Genomic DNA, 20,113 nt, shown 5'->3' with positions numbered 1-20,113 from the left:
GCAGAGTGTGGAGGCAATTTCTGGAGCAGGTGAGGCACTGGTTAGTGAGTGCAAGGGATACTGTGTTGTGAGTGTGCATGAAAGGAAATAAGTGTGGCTAGGGCAGAGTGTAGGGAGTGTATATGAAGTGCTAGTGTGAGTGAAAGGAGGGTGCAGGAATACAAAGGCAACAAGAGTAGTAGTTGTAGTGCGGAGGAGAGAGTTGTAGAGTAGCGGATGGAGTTGTACTGCTGAGGAGGGATTTGTAGTGCAGAGGAGGGAGTAGGAGTATCAAGAAGGAAGTAGTGATGGAAAAAGGGTGGAGGCGAGGCTTAGAAAGAGAGACATCAGAGGGATAGAGGAGGAAGACTCGGAGTAGAAGGAACAAAAGAGGGTGGCGCTGGAAGGAGGAAAGTAGTGAAAGGAGAGCACCAGAAAGAGAGAGGGAAAGGAGTACAAGAGTGTGTTGGAAAGGAGACTGAATTAAGCAGAGTGTCTATAAAGCACAGTCAAATCCCCTATTAGGCCGGTAACCTCTGTAAGGGATAGTTGGAAAGCCCCTGAGGGCCTTCAGATAGATTAATGCTAACACCATGGAGTATAGATTGGGGAGCATGTGCTTTCTAGAGAAGAACGGGCATAGGACCCAGCAAAACCTTACAAAAAACCCTTTAACCACCTCAGAGCGTTGGTGTATTCCGTGGGCTATCTGTGACACCTGCCTGGATCTATCGGTTTTCTTTAACATCCCTTCCTTCTTTTCTTCTTCTTCACTTTCTTCCTGGATCATCTGCCTGGCTGGAAAATTGCTTGTTTTTCTAGATTCCTCTCTCTACCATTGGTCTTAGAAATAACTTCCTTTAGAGGACTCTAGCATGGACATGCTTCTAGGACTTACCTTTTTGATCATTTCGTTACATTTTTTCATGTAAGATATTTATGACTCTTTGACCAGGCCATTTTCTGTGTGTTTCCTCCTCTGCAGATGGGCCACTTTCTTATTGCTGTTCTACTTCCATTAGCTTTGATCAATTCGATGACTGGAGTGGAGGTGTTCAGGTCTGTCTTTGAGGGTGAATGAACTGTGACATAAACTTCTCGTCTATACTATTAAACTATGACCAAGTATATCGTCATACTGCTGGCAAACCCTGATAATACAGCCTTACTGAACGTGAAGTATGCTGCAGAAATGTGCACATTCTGAAGATTAAGCAACCTCTTTACCCACATCTCAGCAATATAAGCTGAAGAGATTAGTTGCAGAGTTAGGAAAAGAGCCAGTGTTTGCCTGGCTATCATTACCCGGATGACCAGACTTGCCCAGCTCTTTCGGAATTCAATTGGGATACAAAGTGCAGAGGACAAGCAGAAACACACTGGGTCACACTTTAATCAATGTTTAAAAATAGTCTTTTGATTCGAAGCAAAATGCACATGCTTTTCAGAAGACAAATCATTATATTCAGCATAAATGACACTGGGCATTACAGGAAAACCTGCAACAACAGCATGACTATGAAGTGCACCTTTGAGGGGGAGTCTGGATTTCCTCTCAAGCTATGATTTTGGAAGTAGAGAAGGGAGCAGAGATACTACACACCAACATGTTCATAAATCACTAGCCACTGCTGGACACAAATATAAAACAGTACAAATAAACCCAACACGCCATTTCCTCTAAAGTACTATTGCGCATCTATGCAATTCATTTCCCAGGCCCACTTTGCATTCCACATTTGACTGCACCTGCATGCAACTGCACCACTATAAGAACTGCCAGATCCCCAGACTGCCCACATTCAGTACTGTCACACAGATTGCAATCAGAGCATGGTACAGCTTCAACAGCATTTCCTAGCAAAGGAAAAGCAGAAGGATCACTCAAATTCATGGAATGACTTTAAGCCCCAGGCACAGCGCCAGTTCGGATTTCTGAATTTTTCCATCCTTATTCACATCGCAGTGGTTCAGCAGAATTTGGCGGAATTTGTCGAGATCCACACCGCTTATACTGGGCTGTAAGCAAAAGAAATGCTTAATTATGAAATTAATGGTAGCATGTATTCAGCAGTTAACCGAACTTCTCCCCCCACCAAAGACCACCAATGTGCAACCAGGTGCAGCTATCCTGTTGTGAAGCCTAGTAACGTTCCGTAAAGAGATCCAGCCCATTAATAATACTTTTTTTTTTCAAATTTAGTTTTTATTGACAATAGGCAGAAATAAGGTCGGGCCGAACATCCGACCCGATCAGCAAATAACATCAGAAAAAAAAAAAAAAAACACATTGTCGGTAACATTTTCAATTACATTTTTCTTAACTTCTTTTCCCGAATCCCCCCCTCCCACCCCACCCCCCCAAACAATTAACAAGCAAAGTTTAGTGGTGTTACAAGTATATGAAATTTCGGGAAGTACAAATGCGAGCCATTCAGTTATTAAGAGTAGCACTGGGAACAGTGGGGTTCATATGAAAGGTAGGTGAGCGGAAGCTAGGCCAGGTCTAAGAGGGGCGAGTGAGGGCCCGCCAATTATATACAATTACACAGGTCTGCGTGACCAACAGTAGAGCGGAGACGCAACACTCCTCCCAGGTTCTCCAGTTGTTGGTGGGCACAGAGTGGGTCCAGTTCGTGCAACTCAACCATTCAACCCTCAAACATGTATACAGCTTGGAAGTGAAAAACAGGCGGTGTTAGCCGCAATGGTTAACTCAGCAGAGTGCGGTGGGATGAGTGTTACTAAGAGTCAACGGATCAGGCGCACTCTGTTATGAGCCTGTACAATGCCCCTTCTATAAGCGCATGGAGACACAATCATCGTGCAGAAGGACTGCCATCCATTCTTGTACAAAATCTGTCATGGTATCATTCGCTATTGCTGTAAGCTTTTCGTACAAGAATATCATCCTAAGCTTATGAAGCCATTCTTCCTTGGAGGGGGCCTGGCCGCTCTTCCATTTTTGGGCAAGCGCCAGCCTTCCAGCTCGCAGCATGGCACCAATGACTTTGGGGTAAAGATTTGTTTCCGTCTCCGGCAAGGGGATACCCAGCAAGACTTCTAGTGGGTGCAAGGATGGACCGAACCCCTCAATATCTTTGATCCAGCTAAGTAGTTCCGACCAGTAAACCTGTATAATAGGACATCCCCACCACATGTGAAACCAGGTTCCCCTTTGGTGGTAACCCCTGGGGCAGAAAGGAGATACGTCTCGGAACATTTTGGACAGCAGGGATGGAGGGCGTTGCCAGGAATGAAGAATTTTGAAGCTGTGTTCCATGGCAGCCGTGAATAGGGAGCCCGCGAAAATACCTTTAAAAACGGCCCTCCAGGTATGGTCATCCAAGGGCATCCCCAGTCTCTCCTCCCATATGCGTTTAAAGGGTTGTCTGCCCTCTAGGTCGGACGTTATCAAGACCATATCAAATTTGGACAGCGCACCCTTACGTGATGTACTCTTGGCCAGGATGGATTCAAATGGGGTGAGGGGGCGGCTCAGCTGTTCGGACCACCGGGGTTGGGACAAAATCCCCTTCAATCGTAAGTATTCAAAAATCGTGGGGGACTTATCTACCAGGGCCTCAAGCAAGCTGCCATATTCTATGAAGCCCTCCTCTCGTGTCAGCTGGGAGACTCTTTCCAAGCCCAAGTCGGACCAGGCCTGTGTGTCGCGGAAGCCTCTTGTGCCTAGGTCGATAGGGGGCCCCCAGAGTGAGGATAGCGGGGAAGGCCAGGTGGTTAGGGGCTTGTTGGCCCTGCTAGGTTTCCATAGCGCCCACAGGGCTGCCAAGGTGGGGTGCATTTTTAGCTGGAGTGGGAGAACCTTAGGAGAGGCCCAAAAATAATCTCTAACCTTTTTCGGGTGGGCATGGATGTCTTCTATGTACGTCCAGTATGTGCCCATGTCATCTCGCATGTGTTCCAACATCACCCTGAGCTGGGCTGCCTTATAATAGAGTCGGAAGTCGGGGAGGCCAAAACCACCATGTGTCTTTGGGAGGGTTAAGGTGGAGGATTTGATTCTAGGTCTCTTACCATTCCAAATAAAATGAAGGACACGGGACTGCAGTGTTTCAAAGAAAGTCTCGGGTATCACAACAGGAAGTGCTGCGAAGAGGTAGAGGAGGCGGGGCAGGACATTCATCTTGATTGTGACCATGCGACCCAGCCAGGAAAGCGTGAGGGGAGCCCATCTAGTAAGGTCGCTGCTGATACGGGTAAGGATCCCTGGGAAGTTGCACTGGAATAGCTGTGACAGGTCTCTGGGGATGGTAGTGCCCAGATACCTCGTGGATTCTCTTTCGATTCTGACCCCTAGAATATCGGAGTTGCTTCCGACATCCAGGTCGCTCTGGCCGATGGGCATGATGCTTGATTTGGAAGTGTTTATCCTCAACCCGGAGAAAGAGCCAAAGGTGTGTATAAGGTCGAACAATCGGGGTAGGGATATCTGGATATTGGTTAGGTAGCCCAGGATGTCGTCTGCAAATAGAGAGAGTTTGAAGTCGCACTCCCCACATCGTATACCCGTGATTTCTGGGTCGTTCCTGACCGCTATAGCTAGAGGTTCCATTGCCAAGGCATACAATAAGGGTGACAAGGGGCATCCCTGCCGGGTGCCCCTGGTGAGGGAAAAGGGCTCCGAGGTGCCTCCGTTAACTAACACTCTCGCTGTGGGGCTGTTGTAGAGTGCTGCTACCCACCCACAAAAATTGTCCCCCAAGCCCATCTTCCGGAGGACCTTGCCCATGTAGGGCCACTCGACCCGGTCGAATGCCTTTTCTGAGTCGAGTGAAAGGAGGTACCCTTCCACTCCCTGCCTGGATGTCTCGTGCATGAGGTCGAGGGTTTTCCTTATGTTATCGGACCCCTGGCGCCCCGGGATGAAGCCCACCTGGTCTCCGTGCACTAGGGTGGGGAGGAGTTTTGCCAGCCTATTCGCTAGGAGCTTGGCCAGTATCTTAACATCCGTGTTAAGAAGAGATATGGGGCGGTAAGATTGACATTGCGCGGGATCCTTACCCTCCTTAGGCAGAACTACAATCATAGCTGACATCATTGTGGAGGGGAGGGTGCCTTGGTCTAGCGCGGCATTGAACATCTTGGCCATGAATGGAGCGAGTGCTGATCTATAGGTCTTATAAAACTTGACTGTGAAGCCATCATCTCCCGGGGCGGTGCCGCTCTTTAAAGAGGATATAGTGTCGATTATCTCCTCTGGGGAGATGGGGTGTTCTAGTGCCTCGGCTTTCTCAGGGAGAAGGCCCGGTATGGGGAGAGAGTCCAGGAATTGGTCGATGTCTTTCCCATTCCCAGTATATTCTGAACTGTACAATTTTTCATAGTATAACCTAAATTGCTCTGCGATCTTGGCGTCCCTCGCGGTAAGGTTCCCTTCCGTGGTGCGAACCGAATTGACCCTCCTACTATTCCTGAGTTCCCGAAGTCTCCAGGCCAATATCTTGTCCGCCTTTTCCATATATTTTTGTTTCAAAAAAGAAAGCTTCCTTTCCGTTTGTCCCACTTGAAGGTCGGCTAGCTTAGCTCGCAACCCCTGCAATTCCTCCCATTGCCCAGGGAACATCTGCGTTTTCAGTTTTCCCCCTGGTTGGATGGCCGCTATCTTGCCTTTCAGCTGTTTCTCCTCGTGCTCCCTCACCCTCTTCCTTCTGGACCCAATACTTATGAGTGTGCCTCTAATGGTTGCTTTAAATGCCTCCCATACTCCCATGGTGCCTACCTCTCCATTGTCGTTCAGGGCGAAGTAATCTTCTATGGCTACCAGGATGGTTTGGCGTATCTCCCTATCTTGTAAGAGGAGGTCATTGCACTTCCATCGGGTTTCAGCTACCGGGGCGGGGGGGAGGCCAATCTTTATCGTCACCATATCGTGGTCTGTCCAAGGGACAGTCTCTACCCCCGAGCTTGTGACCTCTCCCTGCAACGATGAGTCCACCAGGATGTAATCTATGCGTGAAAAAGCATCGTGAGGCTTGGAGTAGAAAGTGTAGTCGGGGTTCCGGCCCCGTACAGTGACATGTGTATCGCACAACCCCAGCACCCCATTCACTTCCTGAAAGGCCTTCGCCAACTTCCTATGGTGACGGATGTTGGGGCAGGGATTTGCAGACTTCCTGTCCCGCTCTGGGCAAAGCACCATATTAAAGTCCCCCCCCACCAATAGGGTGCCCTCGGAGAATGCCAATATTGTTCCTCTCATACCCTCCCAGAAGGTGTCTTGTGCTTCATTCGGGGCGTATATGCAGACCAGGGTGAACAAGCGGCCCCGCACCTCCCCTTTCACCATGAGATACCAACCCTCTGGGTCTGCTTTCGAGGCTTTAAACCTAAAGTGGGCCCCAGGGGCTACCAACAGGGCAACTCCCCGCTTCTTCGTTTGTGAAGAGGCCGTGAACAAATGCTCTATGGTTTTGGCCTTGAGCTTCGGCTCTTTACTTCGAACCCAATGAGTCTCTTGTACAAAAAGGAAATGAAGACGTAACTTCGCAAACTCCCTTAGGATCAACGACCTCTTTGTAGGCGAGTTGAGCCCACGGACATTTAGTGACCCCACTGTTAAGGATAGGAGTGGATCATCCATGAAAAAAGATGTCAAGGCTCATAACTCCCTTCCCTGAATCGCAAGCGTCGCAGTTCCCACAATGTCTTTGCCGCCCACAACAGGCTCGGAGGAGCCCCCGGGGCGCACGAGTAACCCAAAAACTTAGCGCGCAACAGCAGTAACCCCAACACCCTAACCCCCCCTCGTCCCACCCCCCTCCCGCCTCCCCCCTGATCGCCTGGTTGATTCGTGACATTGTCCGGACAATCCAAACCAGGCCACCGGTGTCTCCCCCCTCCGGGCTCATATCTTTCTTTTAACTTATGATTCGAGCCCCCCCCTATCCCCGGTTACAATACAATTCACAGACTTCTACATCCCCTTCTGTTCACCTAGTCAAGTGTCACTTGCTTCGTGAGGCACCAGCGGCTCGTTTCCACCGTTCAAGGGAGCTGGAGACGTTGGGGCCACTCTCCTGTACTTTCTTTGGCCTCGGACTCTGCGCCTTTCCTTCGGTGCTTTGTTCCCTTTCGGACCTGTCGGGGGTCGCACACAGTTCTGGTCCTCCGTTTCCATACTTGGATTGTCTAATAGTTCGCCCGACACTCTCTGGATATCGTCTTCCGTGATCAATGCGTACTTGTAGCCCTCGAATTCAAAGGAGAGTGAAAAAGGATACCCCCACCTATACCTGACTCCCCTGGACTGGAGCATCTTCGTCAGGGGAGCACAGAGTCGGCGTCTCGCGAGGGTAAAGGCCGACAAATCCTGATATATCGAGATCCGGGCTCCTTCCCACTCCACCGGCCCCTTCTTGCGAGCTAATTCGATGATCCTGTCTTTTTCCGAGAAGTAGTGAAAGCGGACTAACACCGATCTGGGGCCTCTGGATGGTGCCCCTGCTCTGTGGGCTCTGTCGATGGTGGGTTCGCTGGTGTTAGCCCCTTCAAATAAGATTCCTATTACCACATTAACGGCCTTGATAATGTCTGCCTGCGTTTCGCCGTCGCGTTCTGGGAAGCCCAGGAAACGTAGGTTGCAACGACGTTCTCTATTCTCCAAATCGTCCATTTTTAGGGCGCATTTTTCTTCCCTTCTCTCGAGCTCCGACAAGCGCATGTCAAATTGGGTTTCAACGACGTCGGCTGAGGCTGTGTTGGATTCCAGTGCCTGGACCCTATCGTCCAAGTTATCCACCTTTTTGTCTAGGGTGTCTAATCGTAATGTAATGTCCGCTCTGAAGCCCTTAATTTCTTCCAATAGGGCCGCCATACCTCTGGTGACTGAGTTTGCGTCCATCGGTTCCTGTTGCACCTGGGCCGCCATTACGGGGGGCGTGCGATGAAACTTCTGCAAGGATTCCCTCCAGTTCATAGGCCTTAGCCCCAGTAGGCCCGGGATGCGAATCGCGGTGCTAGAGGCAGCCTCGGAGGTTAAAGCGGCGACTCCGTTCCGCGAGGGACTGGGGGCCAAAGAGCTTCCCTCTGTGGATGGTGGGGGACCTATTCAGGCCAGGCCTTATTACGTAGGTGATAGCCTCCCGTGTCTCGTGCTCTCCGGGCCAAGGGTTTAGCGGAGGTCCGCCCGTTTCCACCCGCGTTGATCCTTTCCGTTGTTACGTTCGGGGGTGTGGGGGGCTCACCTCTTGTGCCCCGAAGGGGCTCACCGGGGTCCGCCTGCTCCTGCGGGTGAATCCCTGCTCCTCTCAGTGCGGGCCCTGTCTTGGCCGCCCGTCGTGCTATGCGCCTGTCCTCTTCTCCAAGGAGCGAGCCGCGGGTCACCTTCACCAGAAAGACCCGGGCGGGGGGAGGAATCCACTGGCAAGGGGCGCGCTCATGCCCGGGCTCGTCGTAGATTTCCGCGGAGCCGCGGCGCCGCGGGGAGGAGGGGCTTCCGTCCCGCAGGGAAGTAAGTGCTCAGAAGTTCGGACTGGTTCCACCTACGAAGCTCAAATTTGGGCTGGGGGTGCCCGACACCTTCCTACAGGCTTGGGTGGTGTCGGTTTCTCACTCCTGGGGCGTCGGGGGGGGCTCAGGTCCCGCGATCTGTGCCCTGTCGAGGAGACGAGCGGAGATGCGTCAGTCCATCTCTGCGCCCCCTGGTGGATCTCCCATTAATAATACTTTACCTATAAATACATTGTATTGTTTGAGCATATTGATATATAAGCGTGGAATTAAATGCATACGGTTTTCTATATACCCCAAAGGTATGGGAAATGCTCACTGTAGGTCAGGATTTACCTCTTAGGTTGACATACTTTAATACAGGAACCTTTCAAACATTACCACTCCCCAGATTGTGCCTGCAGTGCACTACCTACATCAGGGAATATTGTATCATTGGGATAGCAGTAAGAACTGGGGACCCCGCGGCCCCCAATACTTGTATTTATTCCCTTCTGGTACAGTGTTAAACCCTCCCAAACACGAGAAAACTTCATCTAGGATACCATCTTTTTCGGATCCCAGCGTCAGGACTGTTACACTCAAGTCTGGGTGTGGAGAATCTGGCTTCTATTCTCCTAATATCAACTCAGGGGCCTTCATCTATAGTTCCAACATGTTGGTGGGTAACTTTAAAGTTTAAGTGTGAGGCATTCTACCTATGTGCACCTCCAACTGCACTCAAGGGGGGATATATGGTACATTTCTGAATAGCTCACTTTTTAATTTTTTTTTATTGTATTTGATTCAAAAAAGAAACTTTACAATTCATAGATTTTTAAAAATAAAAACGGAAGCAATATTAAAATTTCCAATTAGTTTGATACTGGCTAATACAAGAATACAATAATTTCATACATTTATCATCATAATTATAATAAGCATTTATATAGCACTACGAACCCTCAGCGCTGCTTATTATTGCCCACGGTGCTCATTTATCGACCTCGGAAGGATGAAATTTAATACAGAAATGCAATTCACCAATACTTTTAAAAAGGTAGTCACGCTAATAAGCAACCTTACATTGTTCCCCCACAAGCATCGGTTCCATAGAGTTAACCTCGAAAGTTCTGAATCAGAATATAGATAGCTTCCCAGGTGTCGAGTTCTAACTTCATCAAAGTATTTACAAAATACCACCAAATGTTTCAACAATTCAACAGTACCAGCAATTTGACAAAAGCGACATTCCATCCCTCGATCACTCGACTTAACACTATTGTCAGCCCAGCAATGCGTGCGATCATAGGTACAGAACTGGTTTAGACGAAAGCGCACGTACAAATTCCTCTCAGTGAAACCAGGAAATTGGTATAAATACCTTGGGAGGACATCCATTTTTCTTCTAAATAATGCATATTCTTTGAATGATTTTAAGTTACCAATACAATCTGATTGCAAACACCAGGCCAACATTTGGAATTTACGTTTGTTAGCAGGCAAACATAGTAAGAAGTCCTCCTTAGCAATATTAGTGACTTCTAAAATGCTATCCATTTTCTTAGCAAATTTGGTTATAAAGGATACAGATACAGCTCACTTTCCCCTTTGAGATTACCCAGGGTTCTCAGGGGTCAGTGGGTGTGCTGCTTCAATATTCTCCTAGTGATCAGTTAGTTTAACAGTTTCTTAAGGTTCTGGCAGAGCAGGGTTGTCTTTATTTTCATGGGCCCTCAGCGTCCACCACTGTATCCTCTTATTATGCTTTGACTTACTTTGCTGTGGCACACAGAACCAATGTGGTGCATACAGTTCTACCAACAACTCATCTTAATCTGACACTCCTTCCATCACAGATGTGCTTTGGTCAGCAGATATTCCAGTCAAGCAGTGGGCTCAGCCTCTACTCAGCTTGACATCTCTCACCCATTGACAGTCTTCAGAGAGAGCCTCATACTCGCCAGAGTTTGAAATTGGAATCTGCACTCCATCCCTCAAAAACAACAGATGGTTTCTGTAAAAGTATTTATCTTTCGAGTACCTTCCCTCTCCTATGCTGAACATTCAAGCAGATTTGACGGATGGTGTCTCGTAGCTTTTTTCACCCTCTACGGCCTCGGCTTCAGATCAACACATGGTCTCCTGGCTGCAAGGCTTGAAACCGTACCTTCGGGTTATAGTTGGCACCAGGTCTGAGTTACAGTGATGAATAACATGAAGTTGAGCAATGTTAATGTATCCTGAGAACCAGAATGGTTTCTTTCCCATCCAGCTTACTTGTGGGCTTGTTTCTTTTGATTAACAGCTCCTCTGCTAGGTTAGCTTGTCCAGAGGCTTCCATATCAAGCCAGGAAGGAAACTTGGATGAATCTGTTCGGTGATCACTACAGTGGAATGTACTGGACTACTCCTCTGACTTCCGTTAATAGTAATCACATCTCTCACTAGTCCCTCTGTAGTATCTGTCTGATCTATTTCCTTATTCAGATAGGCCTTTTGACAGATGGGATGCATTGTCAATGTGCAGGCGTAACGTGGACCAACCATTGCTTATATATTCTTGTCACAATTCCAAACGTTGAAAAATGACTTTGAATTTCCAAAGGTGCAACTGGGTTGGTATTTTGAGTGGTGCAGACCAACACCAAAATGGCTCCAGTGATGTTATTAACTAATATGTCTTGTGTGAGATGGGGGTACCAGATATCTACAGGTGACATCTCCTATTCCCATTAGATGTAGTCTTGTCAATGGCTACAGTACCAGGTGTGTTAAATACATCTGGTAGCATGAGTCATAGACTCTGATCACCTGTGATCCACTGTCAAACAGAGTTTTAGTGCGCCTTCCTCTCCAAGTTGACAAAGAGTGTGAATACAGTCCCAATCCATTTAACTGTGGTGGCTGTAGACTTGTGTGGTGTCCTATTTACTCTGTGGATAGAGAAGCTTGTGGCCGGGCACAAGTAGCTTCCCTTTGTGTTTGTTGTGCCCCTCGGTCTCTAACAGTTCCTTTGCAGCTAGCACCCAATGAGGGGATATTTATTTAGGTCAAAGCTCACATTTTGTACACTTGCAAGGCCTTTGTGGTGTTTCACGACATAGCACAGGGAGACTGTGTCATAATCTGCTTGTCATCTAATCTGCAATGATGGCCGTGCCACCAAGGGTGGAGGGGAGTAGTTTGACTAAGTGAATATTTCAGGGGGCTCTTGCGCTTATCAAAACTGGTGGTCCGATCTCTCCCTCAAAGCAGAAACTATACCCCATTCAATAGAAAGGTTATTATTTTCAAGAACTTTTCTTTGCTCTTTAACTGTTTCAACATCTTTTGCATCTCTTCAACATCGGCGGAGCAGCCATGGAGTCTCTTCCCTCCTTGCACTAGACGACAGTAGGTGCTGCCTTTATCATTCTCTGACTGAACAGTTCCGGTTTCTTTTACTAGCTGCTGATAGGTAGCGTGGTTTATCAGTTGAACCTTTACCTGGAATTGAATTAGCATGTGTTGAGCAGACTTGGTATCTTGACAGACCTATGTGTGGTGGCACTCATTCAGTTTGTCTGTCTCTACTCCATTCCACTAATTGGGATAAATGGACAAGCTGCTCAATGCAGGTAAGGTAGTCTAATTGGCTTTCTCATGGGTGGAGCTTTGTGACATTGAACTTTGCCATCAATTCTGATTCGGGCCCCTTGCTACCAAATGCACCTCAAGTGCATCCATAACCTCTTCAGCTGTAGGGGTTTTTGTTTCTGCAAGGATTTGACACTTTTCAATGCTTCCCCTAAGAGATCTTCAATCACCTGCATTAGTTTGCAGGTCTTTCAGAATCTTGACGTTATGATATTCCCACCACTGATAATTGTCCCCTTCTACAGCCCGATCCTCTGAAAAGGGTCTTAGACAGACATTATATCCATGGCTTTCTGGCGCAGGAAGAAGACGGCTCACTGGCAATGCAGCTTTCACTGCCACAGCTACAGTAGCAGGAAGTAGATGTACCGCCCCTTCATGAGGTATTGGATCAGTTGGGACTAGGCTTGGGGCAACAGGGTTTACTCCAGGGCAGGCATCTAAATGCCAAATGGGCAGCTCCAGGACATGGTCCCCTCCCTGTGGCTCAAGCAAAGTATTTTTTCGCTTGAGTGCCTGAAAGCAGCACAACTCATTTGTCATCTTGATCAGAAATCCGGCAAAAGTTCTTCACTTGACCAGCTAGTCTACAATGGGCCTATTAACATATTAACACTAATCTCTCTCAATGGGTACATATATTTGGATTACCCCAAAGTTAAGACATGTCTCAGGTTTAAGGCCTTCTACCCTAGCCCAGATAATGACTCAGTGCTAATAACTGCAAGGGTAACAATGACAGATAACAACGACAATCAAAGAGAGTGATAACTTTCAACAATGCAAAATTCCTTAATATCGAGGCCCAGTTTTTGACTCTTTTGAAAACAATAGCACTTGCTAGCTGTTTCTCAGCTGCGCCTCTGTAAAATTGCCTTGTTGCAGCCTAGTACTGGGACATAGTAATTAATACATTGTAAAGAAAGGTTGCTAACACTATGGACACGTTGCCTGGTATACCATAAAGTATTGCCAGTGCCGATTATGTTGCTGCCCAGTCGCCCTTATTAGTACGCCCGAACACACGTGACTGATTAAGAGCCAACACCTGTTTCGACCAAAGGTCTTTTTCAAGGCCCTGTGCTGAAAGGAAGCGTGGCTGTCCAAAAACAAACGAATTGCTCATGTCCTAAGTGGCTCATTCAAAAAAAAGGACAACTACCTATGTTAGAAACGTGCTGTGTACTCTTAAGCCATATGATCTTGGAGTGCATGTTGCACTCCCGTCCTGTTTGATTAAGAGTACCCAGCATGCTTCTGACAAAAGATGTTTTTCCTTTTTTGGATGAGCCTCTTAGGACATGAAGAATTAGTTTGTTTTTGGACAGCCAAACTGCGCTGGTAGCAACACGGATACATTGTCATTGACATCCTTTCAGCACGGGAACAAAAGAACAGCTGTAACTCGAGAAATCTCCTACCAGGAGGTAGATACTTTTCTCTGTGGGACAGCTGCTGGATTATTTGTCATGGCCTAAGTCAAGAAATTAATGTGCCCTTATTACCAGATCCAGGTTTAACACCATTTATCTGGATGGGATCACTGCAAATAACCCAGATAATTACATCTGGAAGATTTGTAAGGCTGACTTAGAGGCCTTGTTACACCTATTTGTCTTCTGCCTGTGCTACAAGTCACACTGCTAGCACCTCTCCTCAAACCTTTGAATTTCAAACAATGCCGATCAGCTTTGGTCTATTTGCTAAAAGCTAATACACCTCGGATTGCATGGTTACTATTAAGGTTTATCACATCACCAATGTGTATTAGAAGTAAATTGCTAATGGCTGAGTAACCTTAAGGGAATTGGCAGAGGATTATGCACCCTCTCCCAGCCCTGTGACTTTGTGATTAACTGGGCCTCATTACACGGAAGGCGGTGGTCCAGGGTGCTAGTAGCACCCTGGACCATGCCGGTAAAATACCGGCACCGCCTTGGCGGAAAGGGGATTTACCGCCCCATTCCAAGGTTGGAGGGGCGGTAAATCCCCTTTCCGCCATTGCCCTTCCCCATTCCCATTTCTGCCCCATAGGGCTCTATGGGACTGGGGAAGGCGCTAATTACGGCACCGCAATTTTGCGGTGCCGTAATTAGCTCCGAGGTCCCTTAGCGGGTTGGTATTTAACGCCTGCAAAAAGCAGGCGTTAAAACTCCAACCCGCTAAGGGACCTCGTAGTACGGCGGTAAGGGTTAACGGTCACCGTTGCCATTAACGGTGACCGTTAACCCTTACCGCCGTCCGTGTAATGAGGCCCACTGTCTTGTTGATGATGTTGACATTTTATCTGTTTTACTTGTTTTATCTGCAGGAGGCTTCGAGTTAAATTGAATTAGTATTGAAGAGTGATCTTAAAGTTTGTTTAGATCATATGTTGAGTTGAATTTATTGGAGCAGCGATTTTATACTGTAATTTCATTGTAGGTTTGATGGAATTTGGATTTCCCAATAAACCTTATACATATAAATTGCATCAACATGTTGGTCAATCAAGAGAAAGTCTTCTGGGGATCCTACCAATTTCCCCTACTATGCGCGAGGGTTGCATTAACATAAGTTGCAACTGACTACATGTATGCATACGATTTACTTTGCCATGATTAGCTGTGCCTCCACCTGAGGTGATAGGGCATACCCGAGGAATTCCTTAAGAGTAATAAAAAGTATACAAGCCTGGAACCATGTTCTGCAATCTCCTATTACCACCACATTTGACAATAGGCTAAATAAATAAAGGACAATGATCTACATTTTCTCATGTGAGTGATTGCATTACTAGCAAGATCAGTGTAAGACTGGCAAGTAGCAACAACATGTATATCAGTACAACCATGAAAGAAAACATTAAGGGCAGAGTTATGTCTACAATCCTGCACCACAAACACTCAAATCAACCCACCTTTTTAGAATTCGTTTACTCCAGAATAAAAGGCTGTAAGTAAACAATGAGATTGGGGTGGTGGTATAGCTGAAATTCTGGAGGCTCTAGGATGAGAGAGTTACAAAAAAGAAGAAACCCCGTCACTCAGGCAGCCGCGCTTGCCAGAGAATCTAGTAATAGGGCCCTATGGAGACACTGGGTGACTTACAGAAGTCTGCTCTCCATTGTTGTGAGTAGTGATCTGAAATGAAACCACCTACAATGGCCGGCCTGAGAAGATCTATCCTCTAGGCAGGCTGTTGCTGGGCTATTCCGTCTTGCTATGTTCACTGGAAAGAAATGGGTGCCCCCACTCTCTTTATTGATGCGGTGGGGAGCTAACAAACTACTGCCTAGAAGGGATGCTTCTAGTAAAATCTTTCAGAGTGCCCCAACAACAAGACCTCAAACTCCTGTGAAAAATGTGGACCCTCAATATATCATTGGTGCAAGGACAGCAGCTGCACTGACTGGACCCGTCACCCCTCAGAGAGAAAGTGCATATTGACGCAGTTTGATACCCATGCAAGGCTCCCAATGAAAGACAGGTCAGGCAATGAACAAGACTGAGTGAGAACCCAAAAGAAATGTTCCTTGAAAAAGAGCCTGCGCAAGTTAGGCTGATTCGCTATCAGGAAAAAAGCTGATGTACTAATTTTTCCTCGCTTCTGGCTCCCAACAATTTTTTTGCTTCCCCGCTCAACACCAATGTTTTCTCCCAAGAAGAGACCATCTCCCCCCCAAAATAAGGGGCAGTTTACCTTGGGTGATGTCAAGGGGAGAGACCATAAAGAAATTGAGGTTTATAATAATACTCTGCAGCTAAATATCTTGCGTTGGTTGAGAATGTGTTAAAAACACAAGGCTTTTTACATACGCCTAATTTGTGATCAGGATTTCCTGCTTAGATTTTTCTTATTTGATACAGGTGTCTTTCAAACATTACCACTCCCCAGCTTTTATCCAGTGGAGCCCTACCCACTCCATGGAATATTGAGATTTCGGGATGTCTCCCCTGTACTTGCACTTCTTTCCTTCTGGCACAGCATTACATGTAGGAGTTCTATTCACACTTGCATGGAAGCTTTGGTCATTACAGCTGGAGAAGCCTACTGTAATAGAATTGTCAAAGTTTGGGGGCGACTAGTCATGAGCAAAATGAAGTAACTATTCCTTGTTCAGTATTTCGTAACCCACTTCATATTTGGGCTGTGTTATGTGACAAGTTCACAAGCAGGAACCCAGGGAACTGCTGGTCACGGTCCTGGTCTGGACCCCAGTTTTCAGATATGCTACTAGTATTAGTGGTGCCTAGGGAAGATGAGATAAACCTGAATATTGGCACATACATTTTGTTGGGAACCAGGCACGCAAGCTGTTACAATGGACCTGTGAATTACTCCTAACCCGCTGAATGTAGGGATAGAAGTTGGTACAACCAACCAAGAGAAACCTCTTCTTAAACCTACATTTATGCAAGTGTAAAAGGGGAAAGCAACTACAAAGGCATGCACCAAGGTCCAGCGACCTAGTCTGAAGATATTCAAGCATGAGTAAGGGGGGCAGTGTCTTTGGGTCAGCTTGCGTCTCAATGTATACTGCCTGAAAATGGCTTGGCTCCAGATTGGGATGCTGGGCCAGGATGCTGGAGTCAGCCTGCCCCCCTGGGTATTTCCCTAAAGGAAGGAGGCAGCTCTTACCATGGAAACCATTTGGGTTCTGAGACCAGTAGAGAGACATGGGTTAGCTTGTTCCATCAGGGTTTGTTGCAGCCACCCAATCAAAAGGAAAACAAACTAGACTAACCTACAAACCTGAGGAATCGCCTGATACCCGGTTAGAATGTGAAAGCCGGAAGAATGAAGTAGGAAACAACAAGATCAGAGAAGAGGAGAGGCGTAAACCGATGAGGCGAAAGGAGGCAGACAAACACTCAGAGAGGGGACTAAAAAGACGAGGGAAAAAGTAGGACAGCAGGGGAAGGGGAGGAGAAAGTGGGTTGAATGGAGGTAGAAGTAGAACAGAGAAACCTACGGGGAGTGGAAAAAGAGGGGAAACAGAATGATACAGAGCGGAAGAATATGGAAAGAAGCCGCAGAGAAACAGAAACAGATCAGAAGGCAGGAGACAGAGACAAGGAAAGATAGAGAGGAAGATGAGAAATTGCGTAACAGAGAGAGAGAGTCTGAGAGAGTGGGGGAAAGAGAAAGAGAGAGAGAGAGAGAGAAAGAAAATAAAATAGAAGTCAGAAAAGGGAATAAATTGAGCAGAGGAGAAAGATAGTTGGTGGGGGAACAAAGTACATTTTCAAGTGAAATAGAGACAAGCTGAGGGGCTGAAGTAGGGACCAGCAGGGATAGATTGCCAGAAGTTGCAGTGGAAAAGAAAGCGCAAACAAGCAGAAGAGAAAAGCAGATGTTGGTGGATAAAAGGAAGGGAGAAAAAAGTGGAGAAGGTGATGGCAGCATGAAGGAAAATGAAGAAGAAACTTAGGAAGTTAATTTTCGAGAGAAGAGCACAGAGAATACAACAAAGGGAAAGAAGAGAAAAGGAGACCAGAAGAAAGGGTTGGCAACAAAGAAATCAGGAAATTATACCTGGGAGATGGTGAAGTAGGCAAAGAAGGTAAAATAGGAAAAGCATGTGCAAAGGAAAAGGGAAGACGTGGCACCCTCCTAAAGAGCAAGGAGGATGAGCTTGGCCCATTAATAGGAAAAGCAGCACGTGAAAAAAGAAAAAGAAGAAGATTCCCTGGCAGAGTGACAATTGGATACATTTTTAGGAAAAGAAAGGAAAGGGGATGAAAGCAGGTAACACAAAGTAAGTAGGACAAGGCTAGAGGCTAGACTAGGAGAGGGGTAATTGAGCAGTTTTTGCTCTTTTCTAAACTCCACATAAGTGGTTCCTATACTGCTCAATCCCCCTAAAACAAAAAATCTTGGGACCAACCCAGTACCTTTCTCCTAGAGGCTAAACAAGGCATGATGGCCAGCCAGGATGTGAATCCAGAGGAAGGGAGAGTAACAGTGACAACCCAAAAGAGGGACCAGGGCAGAGCAACAGAAGGAGAGGGAACAGAGAGGGTTAAAGACCAAAAGAAAAACAGAAGCGGAGGAAGAAAGTTGGAGGAGCGTTGGTCCATAGGCATAGCAGAAACATTAAGAAACCTAGAGTGCCCTTGGTATGCAATACGTAAGAGGGCGACAGGAAGCAGTAAAAGAGAGAAATCAGTCAAGAATAGAGGAGAGTTTAGGGAAAGTCTTGTCGGTGGTTGAGACTAGGCCTTGCCCGCAGGAGAAATCCAAAACGGGTGCGATAGAAAAGGCCTGCAGAAAAAGGATACCAGAGGAAGCCACCCAGAGAGTACATCCCTGGTGTGTTGTTACATCCCGGAGGACAAACACATCTCAAAGCCTCAACAATGTAATTGACTTCAGCTTTCTAAAAGTGGTTCACATGTTGGTATATCCAGGAAGCCAAATATGTTGAGGCCCCCAGCAGTCTATTGTAAAAGGATGGGAAAATCACATGGCAAACTGCACCATAAGGAATTTTAAGCTTGACCTGATTTAAGGTACTCGGGTCTACGTGCCATTCCAGGTATAGGACTGATTGTGGATTACTTCTGTGTGATTTCAACAATAGCTGCATTGCAATAAAGATTCTCCAAAGCACAAGGATGTAGGGGCAGATCTGTTCTGAACTCCAAAAACTGCAGGGACAGCTGTTCTGTAGTCAAAGAGGTTGGCACCCTGTGTGCCCTCAATGGAAGATCAATATCATGGCCATAGCTATAAAAGCAAAGCCACAAACACAAAAGGAAAGAAAAAGTGTGGCCAGATAGCTTCACCAAGGGTTGAGAGGGATGGTTTTCTTTGACTCGCCCGGGAGTCCTTCTTCATTGTGATCTTTAAATAAAGAGAATTTGAATCAGCACTTTGTTTCACGAGTGGTCTGTTGGTCCCTCAGCCTGTGACATTTAAACATGTGCCCACATGCCACTTTCAGGTGTCCACCGTTCTGCTAAAGGTTTCATAGATGAGTTAATAACCCGTTGTCCCCAGTTCTGTGCCTTTTGCATTTTCAGGCTGCAGTGCAGAGGTGAATCTTATAAGGGTGCAGAAGGAAGGCTTGGGCACATAACTGGCCTATTTTTGGCTATACACTTTTATTAACCAACATAAGGGTTGGAAGATGCCTCTCTGTCCCTAAATACTAGGAGGGATACTAGGAGGGGTTTCCCTGCCTGAAAGGAAACTAAGCAATACGACAGGATGTCAAAACAAAATGCATGTTACCGCTGTGTCCAAAAACCCTACCTCTGTCCCTAACACTAATAACCTAAATCAACTCTGTAGGCTTGGTTTCTTCCAAAGTAAACTGTTCATAATAACTCTTGGCAACAGAAAATGTTCCAATGTTCCGAGTAGTTCAAAAGACAAAAGACATGTTCTACCAGAAACAAAGTTCCAGGTTTCTAGGAGTTTTCTCTTTCCCCCCTGGATTCCTTCTGGTTATATTTTCCTTTTCTTTGGGTCCTAAAGATCCTGTTCCTTCTCAGATAAATGTCACTGTACTTTATATCTTCATAAGGGTGCAAGCCCCAGACCCACAGTTCTTTGTAATACTGACCTGGTGCATTGCCCTACCAAGCATGAGATTCTCAGCAAAACAGCCTCTCTTATCTTCAGGGTCCTCGATCCTCTTGTTCTCAAACTCTCTATGGGTGTTAGTCCCAGACTCACAAAGGTTGAACATAATAGCTTTGTTCACTCTCCTGCCAAGTATATGTCCAGCTTGGTTTTCTCTTCTGCCAAGTGTCTGTGCTCTTGTGGATTCTCTTTACATCTCTCAGGGTCCCAGACCCTCTTATTCTTCGACTTTAATATGGGTGTGGGTTCCAGACTCGCACTGTGCTCTTGCAATAGCTTGGTTTACTCTCCTGCCAGGCTTTCCTCTGTTATTCCTATATGGGTGCAGGTCCCAGACTCGCAGTGTGGTGCTTTGAAAGTAGCTTGGTTCACTCTCCTGCCAAGCATTTGCTCCCTTATGCCCTTCAGGGAAAAGTTGCTTTGTGAAGAAAGGAGGGTCTGGTAAGGCGGTGGGAATGGTTCTCCTTAATCC

At 46.7% G+C, this 20,113-nt stretch overlaps 1 protein-coding gene across 2 annotated transcripts in view; it reads right to left on the bottom strand.

Annotated features, from left to right (window-relative positions):
- Positions 1-1,352: 1,352 nt before the first annotated feature.
- The window catches only part of SCGN (secretagogin, EF-hand calcium binding protein), a 447,132-nt gene continuing 428,371 nt past the window's right edge, over positions 1,353-20,113 (bottom strand). For both annotated transcript variants that reach the window (XM_069620566.1, XM_069620565.1), the window contains one exon: positions 1,353-1,998. In XM_069620566.1, the coding sequence (XP_069476667.1) occupies positions 1,870-1,998 (129 nt within the window). In that variant the 3' untranslated portion in view covers positions 1,353-1,869. The remainder of the gene's footprint in view (positions 1,999-20,113) is intronic.

This window comes from Ambystoma mexicanum, chromosome 5q (assembly GCF_040938575.1).
Source record: "Ambystoma mexicanum isolate Mex_15411 chromosome 5q, UKY_AmexF1_1, whole genome shotgun sequence".
Taxonomy (NCBI): domain Eukaryota; kingdom Metazoa; phylum Chordata; class Amphibia; order Caudata; family Ambystomatidae; genus Ambystoma; species Ambystoma mexicanum.
The sequence above is the reverse complement of the archived record's forward strand: the minus strand, read 5'-3'. Positions and strand labels throughout refer to the sequence as shown.